This window comes from Salminus brasiliensis, chromosome 2, assembly GCF_030463535.1.
Source record: "Salminus brasiliensis chromosome 2, fSalBra1.hap2, whole genome shotgun sequence".
NCBI lineage: Eukaryota > Metazoa > Chordata > Actinopteri > Characiformes > Bryconidae > Salminus > Salminus brasiliensis.
In genome coordinates, this window is record NC_132879.1 from 38,347,098 (window position 1) to 38,370,005 (window position 22,908).

Genomic DNA, 22,908 nt, shown 5'->3' on the forward strand with positions numbered 1-22,908 from the left:
CACACCTGCTCCAGATCATGAACTGTTCCGTTTCTCTTCTTACTCTATTTCATCTCTATTTAAGCTCTATTTAAACTCTATTTCAGAGTTGAGTTCCTGTTCCAGAACTGGGCAGACTTTTTAAATGTTTTTTTTTTTTTTTTATCAGTCTAATCTAGTTATTTTGTTTTGCCAGTTATTTGCATCTTGTAAACTTTCTGAATTGACTTTTGTGAAGGCATCTATTCATTGTAGACTTGATATGGGGTGATACGACAATGATACGTCTACCCCTTAAGAGCTTTCTTGGCTTGACTAGGTGTTTCTTCACCAAGAAAGCACTTCTCCGATAATCAACGTTAGTTGTCTTCCATAGTCTTTTATGAGCTGCATTCACTTCTTTATAAGAATGTAACAAATTGTGTTGAGTTGGTCACAAAAACCATAACAGTCCATTAAAAGCACAATGTTTTAGTAATTAGTTTAAGAATTGAGCACTAATATAGAATTCAGATCTTCTGAGGCCAAACGTGTGGATATTAAGATTTTACAATGGGTTAAAAGGTAGCTCAGCTCAATGAGATTATAAAACAACCACCTATTGAACCATCACTATTAAAACACATAAAGGGTAGACATTTGGATTTGGGTAGAGTTTTGCAGTATTTACAACAAGAATAAAAACATATAAATACAACAAAAAATATGACATATATATATATGATATGCATCCTTAATTCCAGCCTATCCATTTATTAATAATTACAAATAAATGAATAAATAAGACTACCAGACGCTTAAAATGTTTGAAGCAAGTATCTGATATAATAATGCATTCCGCAGTTGAGTTTACAATGTGTCGGCCTTACAGCAGTCTCTGGTGGTGGAAAAATATCCCAAAACAGATCTACTCCTGTGCTGTTGTAGGTTCCTCAAAGGATGGCGGCATATCCCCAAAGATCCTTTATTGCAGTACAGAATACTTGTGGATGGAGTGCAAAACCTTCTAGGTAGAGGGTGCTGTTGGACTGAAATAAAACATACCAGCTTTCATTAAGACCATGTTTAACAAGTTTACTTCACCATGGTCATAAACATACTTAAACATCAAAACACAAAAATAAGCATAAAACGTGCAGAAGAACTGGAACCAGACATGGCCTTATCAAAACAAGCAATGCAGAAAAAAAACATGAGGATGTGAGATCAGTTCCTGGACTCGGTTTTGGGAAAACATAAAGCAGGTGAGCAACTTGAGGGCATTGCTCAATAAAGAGCTGTTTTTTTCTGAATTTGTCCATTTGTAGGGTCATGTTTAGATGGATGCAATAAAGAAACAATGACAAGTTCATGTAAAGGCGGTTTGAAACATTTGGTTCCATAATCAGATGTTCTAGAGATGTGTTTGAAAAGAGAGATGTGTCAGTGTAAAGAACCGTTTAAAAGTTGTAAGTATAGTCTATATACTTATATATATATAGTAGCTATGCATAGCAACATTAATGCCTGAACACCTTTTTAAAAAATAAATATTAATGCATTTTTTATTTATACAAAAATGAGCAGCAGCTGACTCCCAGTTCCTAAGTAGGCCACTCCACTAATATGACTCTACGACCACTCTCTGAGGGCATAGTCCTGCGTCATACCACTGCATCTGGTCAAACTACAGGCCAAAGGACCAACGAGACTAACAAGTATTTGAACACTGGTGACTGCTTAACATGTCTTTAGAATCTGGAATTGTACATGACCTTTTTATATAAATGCAACAAATATAAATACACATTGCTATATGAGCAGAACATTTATGTTTTTATTAAAAAGTCATTAAAAACATTATGTTCAACAGTTATGTCCGAAGACAGACAGGCCTTCAAAGTAGGAGATTTGTAGTCAAAATAAATGATAAAGTAGTTTGTCCATTAGACAAAGTTTAAGTTGTAGGGAAGAGCATAATACAAAGAAATGTGGGGTAAAACACAAAAAGTTTACACTTTCACACTTTAATGGTCCTGTGTTTTCAGTACTTTTCCTTTAGCGTCTGCCCCAATTTAGGTGGAACAGAAGATTCCTGTGTTTTAGGGATGCACTGTATGTTGTGGGAAGACTAATTAGTGGACAGATTTGATGAGTCAGTAGAATTAAAGCTGATTGTTACGTCACTTAAAAAATGTGTTTTGGCCATCTTCTCGTATTTCTATAATACTGTTATTTGTGATGTTTCTTTATTCTGAAAAAGGTCCCTGACAGTGAGGAAAGTAACTGACAGTGAGAGCCAGCCAGGCTTGAGAAAGCATTCCACCACCTGATGGGTTTAGTTGTACCATGGTTTTACAACTACAATACCCAAAGTTAACAACAGCCCTATATGGACTGGATTAGTTAATCTGGGGGACATCTGTATTTTATCTTTCCAGTGATATAATTACTGTGTGTAAGTTCTAGTACTCTAGTGCTTTAACAACATTTGCAGCCATAACATGTTTATTTTTCTAATATTTTATCACTCTGTTGTAAAAAATAAAGATGGCATATTCAACATAGATTCTTTTCGCTAGCCATATGTCAGCAATTTCTACTCATATATGGGGTTAATTATAACATTTCTACTCATGTCATTTGGGCTGAATGTTGGTAAACAGTTGGTGATGGAAATAATGCTTGTAGCAAATATATGTGGTTTGCTTGTGCTGAAATATTGTTAATCTCAGTTTTAAAAATGTTTTGCTCTCCCATACCTATTATAATAAAATACTGTGTAAATTAGTGAACACTTCACTACAGATTACACTGCCATTTGATTTATTGCTTTGCTGATATGTCACGAGTGACAATGGTAAAACCCAGATGTCCCAGATGAAGCATGTTAAAGTACAACAAGTACTTTAAGCAGTTCACCTTCTCCCAGAATTGTTTGTGAATCACCAAAACATATAAATTATATAAAAGTAAGCTTATTGTGGCTCTTTAAATTCCCAGCTGTTTAAATGAACTGCATGGCCAGGCCTGAAGGAGACCACAAATAGCATGTGGCATTTAGAACACAGATCAGAAAAACATGTATGTCCCCTCATTACGAATGCTGGAACTATTGGACCTGCTTTTGAGCCAAGGCTAATGTTTCTGTAACAGAACACACACACACACCACGCTGATATCCCCAGAGAAAAACACAGGCCTTTCCTGTCAAAACAGCTCTTCAGAAATGCACGATTCTTCCTGTGCTCTCTCTCTTACTCACTCTTACTCTCTCTCTCTCTCTCTCTCTCTCTCTCTCTCTCTCTCTCTCTCTCGCTCTATCTCTCTCTCACACACACACACATTTTATTTGATGTTTGTGCATGATTGTGCAATATAAAGATAAACCTAAGTCTGTAACAGAGAACTGTCTCTCTGGCTAAAATAAAAAACAGAACAAGTTTCATAATAAAGATTTTTTTATACTTTTATTGGTAGCACCAATATAATGGAAATAGAAGTCATCAACAAGTAAATATTTTTTTTTTTGTGAGGGCATTTGGACCTTGCATTACGGGTGTACACATACAGGTACACAAACACACAGTTATTTTAACAGTAAACATATTTTAATAAAAATGTCCTCACTTCTTGGAACTTTACTTCTTGTGAAGACATCTGGTCCTCACTAATAGTAAAAGTAGCCTAAACACACACACACACACACACACACACACACACACACAGAGAGAGAGACTAACTACTACCATACACCGACATACCACACAGTTAGTTTTGAAAGTAAAAACATGTTTGGAAGTGAGAACCTGAGGACCAGAGAAAATGTCCTTGTTGCTTGGAATGCTTTTATGGTCCACAATGGTACAGAAAGACTAATAGTCTGCACACCTTTACAAGGGTGTACAGTTGCAATTGAAATTATTAACCCCCTTCCCCTTTGCAAAGTAGGTTTATTAGCCACAAACATCCAGCTGTGTGCAATAAGCCAATCAAACAAACAAGACCAATTTATATAGCTCAACCCAACTAATATAACAAGTGGTTTCCCCTGCAGTCCACTACGTCAGCGATACAGTTGGAAGCAGAGTTCACCAGTTCAAAGTTTAAGGAACACTGGATACACTACATGGACATGGTAGTTAAATGACTGCAAAAGTACCTGCAGCATGATTTGGTGGCAGCAGGCACTGAGGTTTCAGTTTGAACAGTAGGGCGCATACTCAACTCTGAATGTCTCCATGCCCATACACCTATTCCAAAGCACATGAAAAGTCAACTCCAATCTGCTCAAAACCATATAAATAACCCTCTGTCACTGGAAACCTGGAGGGCAAGATGGATTCAATGGAGTATCAGGATATCATAGGAGAAAACGTCATGCCTTCTGTGAGGAAGCTGAGGCTTGGGCGTAATTGGACCTTGCAACAGGACAATGATCCCAAGCATACTGCAGCATACTGCAAATCCACCAAGGCTCGGTTTCAGAAGACGTCCTGGAAGATTCCGGAGTGGTCGTCACAGTCACCTGACTTGAACCCCACAGAATATCTTTGGTGGGATTTGAATAAGGTGCCTGTAACACGTAAACTCAATTACTGTTAGTGAACTGGAGGAATGGGCTAAGATTCCTTAAGCACGCTGCCAGCGAGGCTATGCATCTACTCGCTACTAAGTACTAAAGATGCTTGTCATGCAGGGGTTGAATAATACACTAACTCTAGCAGTGTTATAATACTAGTACAGAAAGACGAGTGGTCTATAAAACACACAGAAGTCTACCGGTGGTAGCGCAAATGAACTGAAATCAGCCATTGACATTTCAAACATTTTCTGTCTGATGCTTACAAGGCTTGGCATGTAGCCTACCAAGTGTTTCTCACATAATGAGCACTGTATTGACATTTAAGATCCCTTGAAGTGTTTCACCCATATTGCTAATTGTGCACATTGTCAGACATTTACATTTGTTTTACTATATTAGTGAGGACTGCCAGTGTTTTTCGTGTTACTGCAGCCACTTATACCTAACCTTAACCTTAACCTCAGCAACACACACACACACACACACACACAGACGCATACGGTGGAGTGCGGTAAGTGGGGGCAGTGAAGCCCGCCTTCATCCTGCATTCCTCGCATTCACATTGGAGAGTGCTGGAGTGGAGAGGAATCGGAGGCGAGGGGAGGGCAGGGGGCTGGAGGCCGGCAGTGTTAATCTGCTCAGCATGCCACTGTTCCCCTCCACATGTGAGCAGCCGCCACAGCCCTCACACTGCACCGAGCTGTCCTCTGTTTCGCTCCAACTTTTCCCCAGCGCTGCGAAGACTTCTCTACAACTCGCACCCCCACAGAGTCTGAACTAGCTGAGACCTCCTTCACTTCACGAAGAACCACTAAACCGACTGACAGAGAGGGGAGTCCGGACAGTTCGCCAGGGCAGACAGCGCTACCCCAGTGTTGTTGTAGTTTTTTTTTACATTGCTCAACTGACCACATCTCCAGCTAAGCGCACACACCGCCACTCATGAGCGACTCGCGTCGGCTTTAGTCGCAGAGCAGAAGTTGAGGCGGGTTTTGTGGAGGGATGGAGCCGGGCTGTGGAGAGCAGCAGCAGCCTGCCGCGGCAGACACGCCGCTGCCCGTGGACTTTCCTCCGGGGGAAATGCCGCCCTCCCTCGCGCTGAGGAGAGGCTCCAGTGTGAAGAAACACCACCACAAACACAACCTGAAGCACCGCTACGAGCTGCTGGAGACGCTTGGCAGGGGCACGTACGGAAAAGTGAAGAAAGCGGTGGAGAAACACACCGGCCGAGTGGTGAGTCCTACACGGAGAGGCTACTGAGAGCCTCCCTGTCAGAAGCTGCAAGTTTCCCCAGTGCTGTTACTGGAGGCAGCCTGTGCAGCATGCATCTTTGCCGTTCTATGGAAGCTAGAGTCACCCTTCACTAAAATACACTTCAGCTTCTAGACAGATAGCATACTAGGTTAACTGTGCTTTCCCAGCTCTTGACTCAATTGACCCAGAAATCATGCAATGTCAGAACCACAGTCTGTATTTAATAAGAACACTGATCTGAGATCAGGTTTTATCATGCATTTCTACTCATTTAAACATTGATTTAGTGATTTAGTGTCAAAGGTGGATAACAGAGTGACCACAGAGCAGCATTCTTATACTGAGAAGATAGACTCAAAAGACCAGGTTTGAGAACCTTCGGCCTACTCTTATATTGGCCTACTTTGAATTTCCCCAAGCGAGAGCTACAAAGACATGGTAACGGTTGTGTTAACAGGTGTAGATAAAAGTTCTGAGAGCAGATGTTTTTGCATTTACTTTCCAGGGGTCGAACCTTCGACCTGTGTAGCCCAGTGGCTCCTAATTCATCCTGGAGTACCCCCTTGCTGCACATCCAGCCTTTCCTACTTCCTACTCTAACACACCAACTGAAATTCAGGAGATTATCTATCAATAGCTATATTATTATTATGATTGTAATTAAGACAGATGTCTTAGAGTCTAGAGAAGTTGGGAACTGTTTGAGTAGCGGAGAGAACTGTCCAAAAAAAACTGTACAGGTACATTTGTGTTGACCAGGATACAAACCTTATGAGTTTTAAAGGTTCGCTACATTCACTTTTACAGACGTCCAGAATGTATGGAGGCAATGCCACTTCAACAATGTGGGGAAAAAGGAATAGGGTCCCAAACATAAGGCACTGAACACATACCCTTGGGGGTACTACAGTTTGGTACCTTTAATGGCTGCAGTTACACGCTTAGTTACACAGGGCAAGAGCTCTTCCGTCCCCCTAGAGCAGGGGTCAAGCAACCAATGTGTTTTACAGGAGAGGTTAGAGGTTGCTATGTGTAGCATGCTGAAAATGTTCATGGTAATTACACATGTGTGTATTGTATCCCCCTCTGAGTTAGCCCAACAGGTTCATGGCATACTGTTTTTTGCTTTGTTTTTCCGCTTCAAGCTGAATTAGGATTCAGGCCGCACTGCCCCCCTCCTGCGAAATGACATAAGCAAGGATAGGTCAAAAACTGGGATAACCCAGTTCTGCTTCAGTGAAATTAGGTCAGTACACTAATCCCAAGAAAAAAAAGCTGGATCTTAGGAAGCGCAGAGACGGGTCGAGTGTTTTTATCTCTTTCTTAATACCAGCACCTGCTTTTACTGAGTCGCACTGAAGTCTTCATTAGGGGTGCTGTTTTTCAGCTGTTTGATCATGCTTGTGTCTGGACTCCTTTAGCTCAAGACTATAAACAAGGGGCCTAAAAAGAGCATTAGCTGGCAATCTAGTGGTCACGATGGGGTAGCTACCCAAACATATTAGAGAGTGTTGTTGGGAAAGCAATTGACCCAGCTCAAGTCCTCTTGTTGTTTGTTGACATGCACCTTTCAGAGGGTTCAAGCCCACATGCTTGTGTTGTTATCCTAGTCCAGCCTCGGGGCTGGCAGGGTGAAAGGGGAAAAAAGTTTCCACTTGTTTGGAATGCTGGGTGTGGGATTGCAAACACTTTATGCCCCTGAGAGTCTTCTGTCTGGCTTGCGTCTCTGTGCTAAGGACCTGAAGGGAAAGAGAATTGTGAGACAACGGAGCAGGTTCTTGTGAGACGCTCCCAGTGCCTCTTGCTAAGGAGCTCTTTGGTTTAAATAAGAGCAGAATGACTCAAGATGTGATAGAGCATAAAAAATATGCAGGCTCCCGCATGTGCGAGCACATGCATAAACAAAGCAGACTCACCTGACTGAGGTTCTAGACACAGCGCATTCTCAGACTCATAGTGTGCTCTTCCAGTCTAAATGGCATTTACACATGCCTGATTCATTCACAGTACAGACTCTTGGATTATCTCTATCACTATTATATACTCCCCAACATATATAGCCTGTACATATGTGTATATGTTTGTGTGTCTGAGTGAGTTTCGATAAGGAGGAGAGGAGCAGGCAGACTGATGTTACTGGAGAAACTACAGGTGAGCGATACAGCAAAAAAAGTCACTTAGGACTGGAAAGCAGAACAGAATTTTTTATTTTATTTTTACGATTATTTACAGCACAGTATGTCACAGTATGTTTTGAGTATATACACCATATTGACAAAAGTATTGGGACAGCTGTTCATTGTTTCTTCTGAAAGCAAGGATATTAAAAGTGAGTTTATCCTGATTTTGTTGAAGTAACTGTCTCTTCTGTCCTGGGAAGGCTTTCTAGTAGATTCGGAGCATTGCTGTGAGGATTTAATTGCATTCAGCGTCAAGAGCGTTAGGAAGCGAGGTCAGGAAGTTGGATGATCACCACCCCACTTCATCCTTAACTCCCCAATTCATCCCAAAAGTACTGAATCGAGCACAGTCATTCCAAAAAACACAGTTCCACTGCTCGACAGCTCAATGCAGGTGGGGTGGGGTTGGGGGGGTGGCTTTATACCACTCCAGACAAGCTGTGTGTGTGCATTTGCACATCTGTGTCTCAGCAGTAAGTAGTAAACATTTGGGCATGTGGTTTACACTCCTAAGACACTTCTAAGACTGCAAGTTGCTTAGTGACACCTTTAAAAATGTTCCCAGGCCCCTAAGTGATGCAGCTGTCCATTGGCCCCATCATCAGGAGATTGCAGCCATCCATGGCCGGAGGTTCCAGACAGCATAATTGGCCTTGCTCACGCTTGTTGGAGAAGGATGGCCCTCCAGCCCCCTACTTTCACTTAACGTGATACTAGACAGTTCGGACGTCTGTTAACTGGGGTAACAGATTTGGCAGTCAGTGATCTTCTCCAAGTGTGTTCAGCTGTACAATGAAGTTACATTAGTTGCAGTTTGATTAGATGCAGAGGCCTCAGGCAGAAAGCACGTTAGCTGTCACCCTCCCAGCATAGCATAGTGTAAAAGGTGTTGGAAATGACTAAGTTTGGGGGAAAAAAAACAAAAAACTGTCCACACAAATTGTTAATTACTTCATCCAATTAAGGCTTACTTAAATAGTCTTCTGGCTTGATCAGAAGCTTGAGTTTGAGCTCATCTTTTAACAATAGGGCAAAACCTAGTCCAGCTATACCTCTTACCTTTTCTAAACCGTCTGCCAGCTCATGATGCTGTATGCTCATATTGTGATGTAATTTATCACGATAAAGAGATCCTTGCCCACCCTTAGTAAGAACTCTGTGAAAGAGACCACTCTTTTCTGTACATCCTCACTGAAGACGTATTGTGTGTAATTTTGTGTGACGTGGTTGCTCTAAGCTTAATCCGCTCCTCTTGCACGGCCCACTGCATCAGAGTATTGCTTTTCTCCTCAGCTGCCACTCAGATAAAAACAGCACACCTGTTGTCTGTCTTGCTCAAACAAATACACTAGTCTATTTGTGCAAGCGCGATAGCACCTTCCTTTAGACAGAGCTTAGAACCGGGAGAAGCCTAAAGCCAGCTGGCCTATGCATCAGACGCCTGCTAAATGATCCGTAGCCCTGGCTGGCCCAGGCTAACAGCCCTGCACGGGCGTGTCTGGGTCTGTTTCCCTCAGCGCGGCCTGCCTGCAGGCTGCAATACGACTTTAATGAGTTTGTGCTTTCACTGTAATTAGGGTCAGGTCTAAAAGGGACAGCTCTTCTGTCATACTGCAGAGTCTCTATGCTTTCTAGCAATGTATGCTACCTTTCAGAAGAATCACAATTTTCAGTTATATAAAAATTCATTTGTTGCAGACATGTGTATACAGTGATATACAAAACTTTATAGATTTAGATTTAATATTTCCTAGGAAAGAAGAAAAGTATCAGAGTCATATAACTAAAAATGAAAAAAAAAATTCTTGAGACAAAACATAGCTGAAGACGATAAGAGTTTGGCTTCTACTGCAGTATAATGATCCTAAACGCACCTCAAAATACACAATGGACTACCACAATAGGTGCAAGCTGAAGATTTTGCCAATGCCCTTAAACATCATCAATAATATGTGAATAAACCTCAGAAGAGGAATGTAGCAACACTTCTGCAAGGAACAAGAACTGAAAGAGTATTTGCTGGCTACAAAAGTGTTTGCAGGTTCTGATATTTGCCAATTGGTCTGTTACTAAGTAATGACCATACAGGGTGCCCAAACTTCTGCTTTGGACACCTTTCTTTTTTTTGTTAATTTGTAAATGATGCTTAACTTAGTAAAGAAACATGCAATCATTAACTTTAGGCCTTTTGATCGTCTCTTACTCACTTTATTCACAATAACAGAAACTTTGACCAGGTCTGCCCAAACATTTGCATGCCGCTCTATGTACACTGGCCCTATCAAACAGGGCCTAATATAGCAACTGACTCCTGTCTCTAGGGTGCTTTGGGCCACCTTATCTCAAAGTCTGCACCATATAGGTGGAGTACATTATCTATCAGTTAGCCTATTACACAAATTCCGAGGCATGCTGAACATCATGAATGTACTGGCTAAGGCCCAGTTCTTTTCCCAAAGAATCACATTTTTGTGGGCATTGGTCAGCTGTGCTAGGTTTGCCCCTAAAAGGCTGGAGTGGTAAGAGTGTTGTGAATGATGCTGACTGGAGAGGAAGTTGCACTTCCCCGGGTCTATTTAATGAGTCAGTGCAGGAACATGCAGCAGACTTCCTGTAGATATAATTCCCGGTTTTCACCCTTGCAGCTCACCAAATTCCCTCCTTGGCTTGATAAAGCTGCAACACTCCCTAAAGCTTAAAGCATAGGTGTGGACGCAAATCTCCTCTAAGCAGTTAAGTATATGGACATCGCTGTCTGTTGGGAAGAGTTGCTGGTTGTGTAAAGCATCGTAGCCTTTTTAGCTCTGATAATTGTATTATATCCTTTCTCAACAATAATTACATGGGAAACAGTACAAGCTGGTTGAGTTATTAGCTATTATTAGTTATAATAGCAGTAAGAAAGACAAGTCTGTAGTTGTTCTGTAGCGTTTTAGAAGTTAAGTGAATTCTGACTTTCATTTCTACACCTTCATTTAAGTTGGCATTAAATTTCAGTTTCTTTATTTCAGCTCCCAGTTGTGGAAAAACACAGTGCTGTAAATCACTTAAGTATGATCTTTTACTAAAAAGGTCTGTTAAGTAGCTGAAAGCAGTGCACTTAAGCACACCTCCTAGCTTAGATTTAAGTATTTAGTATGTCTTATGCAAGCGGCCACAGGAGCTTGAGGCTGATGCGCTGAAAGCTAGCTGTATACGAATCTGTGCTAGCCTCAGTTCGGGGACTGTGGAAATGGAATGTCTAATAATAACTTCTGTGGCGCACGGTCTCCTGAGACACTCTCTCGTCCTTTCAGGAACCTACTTTCACTCAAGGTTAAAGGCACTCGCTACAACTTCAGAACTCTTCAGCTCTGCAGCCTATACAGAGATACTGGCTTTCTAAATTAAGAAAAGAACACAAAGCACATATTCAGGTGGTCTGAGTCATTGAAGGCAACCGCGTTAGCATACCGTAATCTCTAAAAATGTAATGTGGCGACCACAAAGTGCCTGTATTGTCTGGATTCTGTTGCAAAGTGTTGACCAGTGAATTCCAAACAAGACAAAGCTAGTGAGTCACCTAATGGGGTGTTTAGAGACAGGAAGCTCTTACCTCACTCTTCCTGCCTCTGCTGGAACACTGTTGTAGGATGAAGCTTTCCTCATTGATCTATGACCCCTTGTGCTGCTCAGCTGTGGGGAGCCCCCGAAACACATATCCTTTATCAGCAAGGCTTAAACACATATGATGTAATCAATATCTCCCTATACCTCACATCTGTCATGCTGATCAATTAACTGCCCTTTTAGGACAAATCAATATCTAGTTGTAGTTGGAATCGATCAGAAGAGACACAAGGAGTGTCATGTCAGCAGAAGGGACCAGCCTGTAGCACCACAGTGTTTTACATCAACGGACAGTGATATGAACTCATTTGTCATTAGTGACTACAAGGTTACAAATATGTAAAGCTGCTACCTGGAAATAGCAACAAAGATGAAAGCTGACGTGTAATACTGCCGTGTAAACCTGCAACATAAAAAGCTAAGGGTCGCAGGAATCACATTCTCTTCCTCCTTCTGTTTTCCAGGTGGCAATTAAGTCCATCCGTAAGGAGAAGATCAAAGATGAACAGGACATGGTTCACATACGCAGAGAGATCGAGATCATGTCCTCCCTTCGGCACCCGCACATCATCTCAATATACGAAGGTCAGTGTGAGAATGTTCTTGTCCCAGTGTTCACTGAGGTTCACTGAAATTTATGGTACATTGTTTGTACCACCATTCATAGCCCATTAAGAAAGTCATTCGAGCAACGTTCCTTTGTTAACACTGCATCTGCCTTCATCACAAAAAGTTGAGACAGGGGCTTCGATGTGGCATTGCCAGGCAGTCCCCAGCTAACCAGCTAACAGACACTTGTTCTGGCCAACATCGCTTAAGAATGATGAGCGGAGAGAGCGCCATCTACCAATCTGGAGAGAGCACGGCCAGTTGTTGATGGCAAAGCAGCATGGCAATTCAGAGTGGTCTTAAAAGGATGTTTTGTGGAATTACCTAATTGTGTGTGTGTGTGTGTGTGTGTGTGTGTGTTGGGGGGGGGGGGGCGGTTGTTGTGTTGTAAGGACTGTATCAGCCTGGACTGCTTTTAGAATGAGACACAATGCAGGGCAGCAAATCTGAACAGACGTCATTTAAATAAATAATGGAACAGTATCAAACACAGCAAAGTCATTTTTAAGGGCTAAAGAGAGACTGAGCAATAGCTGATGTTAAAATTCTGACTGTTTTTGGTACATAAACAACATACAATGCAAAAGAAAATATAGTGTTTCTCTGGCCCAGCTGAATCACAGAAAAGCCTGGGAGCTCATTGGCACAGACATTTATCCAGCAACGTCTAAACGGCGAGAATGAAAACAGAGGCACATATAGAATCGTGGGGCCCATTAGGGCCTGTAGCCGTCCGCATTTTTGAAGGGCGCAGTGAATCATAAATCAGACGCACATTGAATGTGACCCAGTCTTGACCTTGCAAGAGCGAACCACTCAAAACATAAGAGTGTGACAAATATTTCCTTTACCTAATTTAGGCCGTTTTGAAACGGGTGCAGTGGAATGGAATGCCTAAAGATGCTGCCTTTTGAATAGCGGACCTCACTGTAGGATCTGCCAAGCAAGGCCAAGCTAAAGCCTCCTTCTGGCGCTCTCTGCTGAAGGACAGGGAGACGCAGTGGCTGTGGAGTCCCACCGTGCCCACAGTCAGGGGCCATTATACTGATCTGGCGTCAGTCTGAAACACTGGAGGAGACGGTGCCGAAGTAGAGCGCCTCCGCTCACCCGTGTCTAAAGCAGATTAGCTCGAGTGAGGTAATCACTGCGCTGTAGGAGAGCCTGAAGATCTACCATGGGCCCAGGAGCAGAATCTCCATCATTCTCAATCCCCCAAACTTAAAATATTTATATATGTAGACCAATTTAAGTAAAAAGACTTATTTGACTAACAAAGGGTGGAAACCCTTTTTACATGCTATATAGAAGCATTTTAAAAGGTTTTATGGAAGAAATTTATTTTATTTTAATATATTAAGAGGTTCATTTGAGACATTTGAGCATTAAAACGGTTCTTTGAGTTGTCATGACTCTGTATAGAGCTCTGCCTTAGTATAGACCCCTTTTTATAGTTAGTTTTATAGTTTAGTTTATTAATTGTGTTTTACAATTAGTGATACATGATTAAGATTGCATGGCAAGAAAAATCTTGAAAACCAAGTACTGGATTACTGGATGGACTATAATAATACATCAGATAAATGTATTGTTGCTGTTTGGCGTGCAATTTAAAGCATTAGTAATTAGAAGACCCAATGAAACTGTATTGTTTACACTATTTAAGTTGGTTATTGTGTTGTTTGTAAGTTATATATATATAGTATGGTGTGTTTGGTGGGCAGTTACATACCTCAGATATTCTAACATTATGAATCAGTAATTACATAGAAAGTAAACTGCATGAATTATTCCTAAGTTATAGACATGAGGTCATCTAAGATTGGAAGTGAAGGACTCTTCGTAAAGGACTTATAGCAAAGACTAAACAGATGGCCATTTGAAGACCTTTACTGATGCCCAGTGAATTGATTGAAGAGATGAATACATAGGGCTAGAGACTCACAGTCTCTGCTAAAGTGGGACATCTGGGCCCGATTCAGACCTCAACATAACCTGTCAACAGTTTAGCAATGCTTAGGCTGTCTGAAAGTGTTTTTAGAGGCAGCAGCATAAAGGTTAGATCCTTTGCTGGATGGTTGTTTGAATATTGATAACCTGTGCTAAGCCTAAGGAAGCCTGCCTCATCAGCGGAAATCCTTGTTGTCTATGCGCTCCAATGAGTGCTTTCATGGCAACCAGCCTCCCGCAAGCAGAAAACAAAAAGAGTCACCACTGGGTTGATGGAAAGGCAAGGTGCTGAAAGGAGAACATGTTGAAACATCCTTTTATTTTTTGTGTCTATATGTTTATGTAGTCTTTATAATGTCAACCCAGTTGTAAAGCAAATTTCTTAAATAAGATTATGTTGGTTTAGATATCACTTAATATTGAGGTAATTGTTTAGGTAGCAAAAGGCAAAGGACAGGGCTGTGTGTGGGTCGTGTAATACGAGCGGACGTGACAAATGTGGTGGTGTAGCTATATACTGTACAATTATTTCTATCCCAGAACCTCCTTACATAAGTCCTTATCACTCTGCAGCCACTTTTGCTAGTCTCTCACACACACACACATAGACACACATCCACTTTGCACCTCGCACCTGTTAACTCTGGCAGCTCGCAGTGCCCAAGGCGGCTCCTAATCGGTGTGACCATGACTGAAGCCAGACCGGCTGGAGATCCGCCACCCCAAACACTGGCACATCAGCAGCATGGCCCTGAGCCCCGGCAGGAAGCAGAAGTACACCGCTTTAAACCCAGCACAGAATCAATTACAATGAGGCGGGATAGGAGACAATCAGTTACAAATGGTAATGAAGGCTAGAGCTGGCACATTTAAACAAGCTGCCTAAGCTGACTCCCCATGTCTGGTATTCAACCTAGCTTGACTTCTGAGAATGGATTACTGTGATAATCGAGCGTCAAAAATGTAAGCAGTGTAATCACTGTGTGTGTATTTTCTCTGTCTCTGTCTCTGCATGCGCAGTGTTCGAGAACAAGGATAAGATTGTGATTGTGATGGAGTATGCCAGCAAAGGGGAGCTCTACGACTACATCAGCGAGCGGCGCAAGCTTAGCGAGAGAGAGACGAGACACTTTTTCAGACAGATCGTCTCAGCCGTTCACCACTGTCACAAGGTGAGCAGAAGTCTCTGCCTTGAACCGTCATTCTGCCGTCTCGCATTTATGTGTCCCATTAACCAAGAGGCTTAGCTCCGCATGTCCCATTTGTCTAAAAAGAGCACCTTTGGCTCCTCTCAGTACTGAATGTGCTACTATTTTGTCCCTGGTCTGATCAAACCTTGTTACTATTTTGGAGATACAAGGTTTCTTTTTACAGCAACAATAATATACAATAATATAATATGACATGAGGGGTTATGCTACTGCAAATAGCCAATAATCTTGGTGTGACATGTATATCATTTGAAATCATTTCTTATCAATAATAATGCATTATGCAGTGTTTGAAACCTGAAGCTATTTCTTGTTTAATAAACAAAATTACAACTGCTCTTCAGGCCTAGAATATAGCTCTAGAGCTAGAGTAAATAAACGCCATCTAAGCTATACAAATCCTGTGCATTAGAGTTACCGTGTGAGTGATCTTATAATAATCCTATGTGCAAAATGGCACCCTGTCAAAAGTAGAAGTTAATCTAACCAGTTTTACTGACACATTTATAGGGCTAAAAGGGTCAAAGGTTGTAGATTTACAACCCAGCAAAAAAAAAAAAAGTGCCACGTCTGCTGGAAGCATAGTCTGCTGGACAGCAGCAGGTCCAGGCAGGTTCTGGACAGAGTAGCTCTTTCCGTCAGCACAGCTGAGAGAGTGATGTCATCAACTCAGCTGGGGGATTCCAGCCGTGGCCCTACTGACCACAGCACATCTGAACCGGCCAAAAGGTCGCCAGTGCGACGGATGGGAGGTCGAGGCAGGGCAGTTTTTATATGCAGGATCGGGAGGGGGGATGCGAGATAGAACTCGAGTGGACTAGCTTGTGTGTATCTGTGGGAAAGGGAGTGAGTGTCTACGTGTGCACATGCCCGCATGGACACATGCTGTCACCCTGGTGAATTGATTGGAATCACAAAAAGTGTTGCTGAACAGCCAAAAAGCATCTTTCCTCTTTCCCACACTAAACACAACTTCTTTTTTTCCGTAACCTTAAGCGATGCGGTGACACGTGTGAAATTAATCTGTATAGCATATTCAGTGACTGAGAGAACTCCAGAACGTTTGTTTATAAGGCAGGATGTAGGGTGAATGGGGGGGGGCTTTTGGAAAAGTCAACCTGAACAATAAATATACACATCATGAGGATTATGTCCCAACATGGTTTGAGTCATGGTTGGACAGGACATGCTTTGACAGGACTGTATGTAAAACAGTAAGGTTTATAATGCTAATGCTGTTTTTCAGAATGGAGTGGTGCACAGGGACCTAAAACTGGAAAACGTGTTACTAGATGAAAACTGTAATATAAAGGTAAGCTAAGAACAATTCCGTGCACATAAACGCTTTCTATGTTAGAACATGTTCTTGTATACAGAGTGTCTCTTTGTTCCAGATAGCAGATTTTGGATTGTCCAACCTCTACCACAAAGACAAGCTTCTACAAACCTTCTGTGGCAGCCCTCTCTACGCTTCACCTGAAATTGTAAATGGGAGGCCATATCGAGGACCAGAGGTAAGTCGTACTCCACCCAGACTGCTCTAACCATGTGTGTTTATGCCAAGGACTTCCGAAATAGTTGCCACAGACCTTTTCATTAAAATGAGATTACTATTTTCAAACCAAACTGTGAGTTTGCCTGCTCTAAAAATGAACATCAAAACAAACAATCCAGAGATAACGCACCATAACATAGCAGCACTTCCAGTTAGAGGGGGGGAAATCCTAATCAGACATACAGTACAGTACATTAACACACAAGGACAACAAAGACAACAATGAGTTTGTTCCTTGATAGTGTCCCAGAGGAAATCTTTACACTCATACTCCCTCTTTTTCCCTGCACTACGAGGTGTAGGGTTTGTCTGAGACCCCAGTTAGGCATCAGTTTCCTGTGTTTTAGACAATCAGGGTGTTTGCCAGCCAGATTGAGGACTAATCTCTCAACTATTTACCGGATATCAGCAGTAATACAGCACCCAAGTAAAGTCCCTCTGTTCCATAAGCAAGTAGCTAAAAAAGAAAAGGCCTGTCCAAGCAGAGGACTGTGTCTACAGGATATCGGAATTCTTAGTCATTTATATATATTTGATTTCAGACACAGAAACACACTAATTTACACTATAGACCTGCAAAACATGCATGTAAACCATTTCCCGTCACATTCCTCTGGCTCTAGCAGTCCTTACATAACAGTTTTGTCGGTCTATGGGAAAGACTACATCTTACTCTTGCCCCTGCTCAGGAATTGGTGGATCTGGGCCAAAAATCACAGAGGTCCTCTCATCTCCTCTGGGTCAGACAGGTCAGCAGTCATGGGAGTGGACCTTCCTGTGTTCTAATCAGCTATTGTTCCCTTTAACACTGACTGATTGCTGAACTGTTCCTCTGAGTAATCAGAAGGGTGGCCAGTAGGGCAAAGACAAAAGACGGCACTCCCTATCAAGAAAGCATAAGCCATTAGGCAGTGAAAGTTGAGATTATGAGGGTGTAAAGATGCGTATATGCTTTATTATGAACAATTGTTCATTTGCAGTTTAACCCCTTAACGCAGCAAGGCTAATCACACATTAAGACATATTATACAGTAACTACAGGGACTTCTGTACAAACTGGTGTTTTATTCTTTGGTTATAGAAGTTTGTAATGACACTTTCTGCCCACCAGCGGCTGATAGCTTCTTATCCACGAGATACATTGACAATTTGAATTTATTCTTTCATCTGGGGTCAAGTTTGTGATGCCAACAGTCAAGCAAAACGTCTCTAAACTGGTTCAAATGGCCTAAATATGTTTTAAATAACCTATAAACCAGTACATACCAATGTGAACAGATGTAATCTTTATGTCGGTACAGATTATTTGATATGGCACATGTCCCTCTGTGTGGGCAGGTTGATAGCTGGGCTCTTGGGGTGTTGCTGTACACTCTGGTGTATGGCACAATGCCTTTTGATGGAGGAGATCACAAAAGACTCATCCGGCAAATCAGCAACGGGGAGTACAGGGAACCACCACAGTCATCAGGTATGCATGCTCGCGGCATTTGCTTCTTTCAGTGAGGTTTGATGATCTGGTCAAAAATTATTACATAACTTATTATGACACCCAAAACTTTATTGGATTTGTCATGGCAGGTTAGCTGAACTTTTAGCATACCTATAAAACATGCTACATGCTACTGGTACATGTATTGTACCAGTCATAATGGAGTTTTATTTTGCTCCATACTTCTGTACATTTAACAGTACAAGATGAAACCAATGCACGTGTACTATATTTACCAGGACTTTTATCAGTTTGTGATGAAACTCCCTTTGCCTGTCAGATAAAGACATTGTGTTGAGGTTGTGTAATTTGTTTTTGGTAAAATTATAAGCAGTGTACATTAAAAGTTTTTGATCAGTGCAGATTGTTAATCTCAGATTGTTGTCTGTGTATTAGATGCTCGTGGCCTAATCCGCTGGATGCTAATGGTAAACCCGGACCGCCGCGCCACAGTGGAGGACATCGCCAACCACTGGTGGGTGAACTGGGGCTGGAAAACAAGTGTGTGTGACTGCCAGACTCAGCGAGAGAACAGCTCGCCCATGCTGGCCCGCTTTATTGACTGGCAGAACCGCACCGACACCCAGCCTGGCAAAGCAGCTCATACTGATATTGTTGCCAACACCACTGGACTCACTCCAGCCCGGCGACTCCGGAAGTCCTCGAAGGAGAATGACGGAGGCACAAGGGCCGTTACGGAAGAGAAGCCAGGCCTTAAAAGACCCAAAGGCATCCTAAAGACACGGGCCAGCAGCGGAGATCAGCGCTCACAGAGCTTGTGTGAAGTGGAACTGCGCCGCTCCATCTGTTACCAGGATGTAGAGGTTACATCCAGTCCGGAGAGAGAGGACACTCTAGGCGGCTCACCAGCCAAAATAATGCCCTCCCTGCCCAAAAAGGGCATCCTGAAGAACAACCAGCAGCGTGAATCTGGCTATTACTCATCCCCTGAGCGCAGTGAGTCTTCCGAACTGCTAGGGGGCAGCGTGGTGCTCCCTCCAAATGGCTCGCCACCTAAGAGGGCAGCTCGTAAGGGCATACTGAAGAGGAACGGGAAGTACTCCGCTCACAGCGCCCTCTCAAGCATGGGTGTTCATGGGGAAAGTCATGTACCGGACTCGGGCCTTTCTCGGAGCCAGAGCAGACCCTCCAGCATTGTGAGTGAGGAGATGGGGCTCTCTATTGGCATGGACTGGCCGCACACTTCACCCAATCCCAACATCAGGGGTTGCCTGTCGGCCGAGGACCTGCTGCAGATGGCCGGCTTCAGGGGCCTCCAGGCGGCCGTCCCTCTTCACGGGGCAAAGGTGAACCGCAGTCCCCCTGGATCTCCTGGAGACAATGGAAGCTTCTCACTGCTTGGGGACCTGGACGATGTGACTCAAGTGTACCAGCAAGCATTGAACATTAGCAACCAGCTGAGCTAGAGGAGGAGAGAGTGTGTTTCAGAGAGCATGGGCTACATGTTCTCACCTTTGTCCAATAAGCATTTCTGACCCACAAGTGAACAACAAGTGAACATATGTGAAAAGCCAATGGGAAAGTGGCGGAAGCTTTCAGCACGGACTTGATGGACTTGACGTGCTGGACCATCCATCCAATCACTGACATTGTACAGCATTGTTATGTTTACACACTGAGAGAAGGGAAATCTGAGGCTTCAGATCTAAACTGGTATTTGATGCTCTCACATTCAACTCAGTGTCCATGCGGAATGAAGCAAGCACCTTACTGACATAGTGTCCTCCTCAGCACAATACATCAGGATATGACTGTCAGTATATAAGGCACAGAATATTTTGGTAGACTATTACAGGGGTTTATTTCTCATTTAGGTTTTGGTTATATCACATCACAGAGTACTTGGCCACAAAAAATAATCAGTCATTCTCAGTACAGGTACAGGAGCCACATCTTGGACTTTAGATCACATATAAAATATGTGAGGGCAAAGAAGGTGACGAAACATCTTCCATCTCTAGAACCTGACAATAGTACATTGTATTATAAATAAAAATGTAAATATTAGGCACAAGATCAGGAAGAAAAAGCCTGTTAAACTCCATAAATCAATTGTGTGGACACACTATATGACCGTCTTGCAAAGCGAATAACTGTCATTAACAGTTATTCTGAAGTGTGCCTCCTAAAACACTGTCAAAGCTCATGTCTAAAGCTCTATTCTTATCTCTAATTCTTATTCTTTTTGCTCAAGGATCCTCCAACATGAGGAATATTTTGAGCAACAGAAAACTTCAGATCTATTTTAGACTGTCAACCTCATAAGGACTTAACTGCTCCATAACAATAATACTTGTAGGGCTCAAAGGCTGTGTCAGTGTTATAGCGAGGGGACTTTTAGGACTTTAGCATGGCACAAACACTGCTGCTTTTATATCCACACCTTTTAAATGTGGTCTTCGTAGTGGGTGGACAGGGTGTGAGCTGTGGAGAAAATACAGTGCAGGAACACCCTGTGTTTCAACAATGGTGGCCATTGAAATCAGATCAATAGGCCAAACCATTCTTGCAGAAGATCAGCACCATGAAATGATGCCAATTCTGAAAGTGAAAGGTCATGAAAAGAAAGTTTTAAAGGGTCCATAGCGTTTTTTCTTTTCCCCTGCAGTCCACTTATGATATTTATGTGGGTTTGGGTTCCAAAATTAGGTTTAATACAATTCTAATTGACCGAGCATTTCGCCTCTGACCGAAACTGAATGTGTGAAGCCAAACCGACTAATATGTGTTTGTTTTCATCACAGAACCACTGAAGAGCTGTTGATAAAAATGACTGACAATTCAGTTTTCCCTGAACATGACCCTTAGAAAAAATCAATTATTGACTTCTAAAAGGTCAGGTTCAGGACTGGACACTGGCTCCAAGTTTGACATACCATACAATAGCCTGTGCCCTGAGTATTGTGCTTGTGCTGTTTTTTTCTGTTTATCAGACAATTGAATACTATCGTTAACTGGATCCACAGTGGTAAATGTTATACTATGTTAGTATCTTTGTTGTTGTTATTGTTGTTGTTTTGGATACATTTTGCTTGTAGGTTTGAATATCCAAATGGGTGAGAGTGCTTTGGCTTAATTCCTAGGCAGTGAAAAAGTAGCAGAGCTTTAACAGGCTCAAAGCCAGATGCTCAAAAGACAAATGTGCTCAATATATGACAGGCAGCAGGAAGAAGCGCATGGCTAAATATAAACAACAAAAAAAGAATTATGCCGTACTTCTGTATCTGCTAAACTGGAAAAAAATGATGTTAATGCATATTTATCATCTAAGGTAAGATTCATGTTGCAATAATTAACTGGATATTCTCTATGTATTTATATGTATTTAAATCTGCTGTTATTTAATCTTGTATGATATTACTGTACATTATTGCCATGACCATTTATATCATTGCCTTTTTGTTAGGGTTTTTTTTGTTGTTGTTGTTGGCATACACAAGTTGTTAACCTTGAGCCTATGAATGTCTTGTTTTGTGCCTTCTTTGACAAAAGATTGTCCATATGAAAACTATTATATTGCAATTTACGGTGTTAATAATTAGTAAATAAGTTACATAATTAGGTACAAGCAGTAGATATGACAAAACAGATTCTCTGTGTTATTTGTTCTAAGTGAAAGTAAATTATGTATTTAGGACTATGATGTCCATGCTCAATCCAAAACACCATGGCCTCTAATAAAAGTCAGTGGTCCGCCAACATTTCTTCTGAGTGCAGAATATGTTTGCGTTCCTTAAAACTGTGCTGTGCTAAGATTACAAAGTTGTTTGTTTTCAGTGATAGCACGCCCTGCACGAAAGTGCATGATGCTGTGTCAGCAGATCTTGCTATGTCAGACAATGTCTTGGCACGTGGTTGTGTTTCCTCAGCTCCTCCTAAGACAGCATCTTAAAGAATTGAGGCTGATTACAAGGCTTAGGAGTGACCATAAAATGCATATGGACAGGCACATCCTCACAGAGCTGAAAACCATTACCTGATTTCCAAAAGGCATAAAGTTACAGATTTCTGTAATATTTAAAGCAAGATGATTTTTGCTTTCCTCTGGCAATGGCTGCAACACAAGCCCAAAACATTATCAACCCAATCCTCCCATTGCTCATTACGGCCAAAAGTTGACTTCAATCAGTCCACAGGACTTGTTTCCAAAGTGCATCAGGCTTATTTGCATGCGCCATTGAAAACATCTGATGCTGAGATGTGTGGTGAGGAGGCAGGAAAAGTCTTCTTCTGATGACTCTTTCATGAAGGCTATATTTATGCAGGTAGTAGTACTGTGCACCACCACTCCAGAGTCTGCTAAATCTTCTTGAAGGTCGTTCTCGGTAACATTTTAATCACAAACCCAAAAAAGTCATGATATTGCCCCAAAATTCTGCTTTGCAAAGCCAAAGCAATTTCGATCTTTAGGGCATTCTTGACTGCACAGTTACGAGCGTCTTTGGAAGTCTGGCCTAGTAGCCTTGCAGGAATGCATGGCCCCTGCA

The 22,908-nt window shown here is 42.1% G+C and overlaps 1 protein-coding gene across 1 annotated transcript; it reads left to right on the forward strand.

The window, feature by feature from the left end:
• The first annotated feature begins 5,122 nt into the window (after positions 1-5,122).
• nuak1a (NUAK family, SNF1-like kinase, 1a) lies at positions 5,123-22,122 on the forward strand. The gene is made up of 7 exons (XM_072673852.1): positions 5,123-5,776; positions 12,051-12,171; positions 15,163-15,314; positions 16,600-16,665; positions 16,748-16,867; positions 18,247-18,379; positions 18,797-22,122. Exons 1-7 carry the CDS (start codon positions 5,546-5,548, stop codon positions 19,825-19,827), a joined length of 1,854 nt encoding a protein of 617 aa, XP_072529953.1. The 5' UTR covers positions 5,123-5,545; the 3' UTR covers positions 19,828-22,122.
• Positions 22,123-22,908: the final 786 nt, after the last annotated feature.

Bases quoted from the DNA above. Each gene is read 5' to 3' on its own strand.
- nuak1a (XM_072673852.1), top strand. From the start codon at position 5,546: ATGGAGCCGGGCTGTGGAGAGCAGCAGCAGCCTGCCGCGGCAGACACG. The intron at 15,315-16,599 runs GTGAGCAGAAGT...GCTGTTTTTCAG, and splicing joins CCGTTCACCACTGTCACAAG to AATGGAGTGGTGCACAGGGA. The intron at 18,380-18,796 runs GTATGCATGCTC...TCTGTGTATTAG, and splicing joins GGAACCACCACAGTCATCAG to ATGCTCGTGGCCTAATCCGC.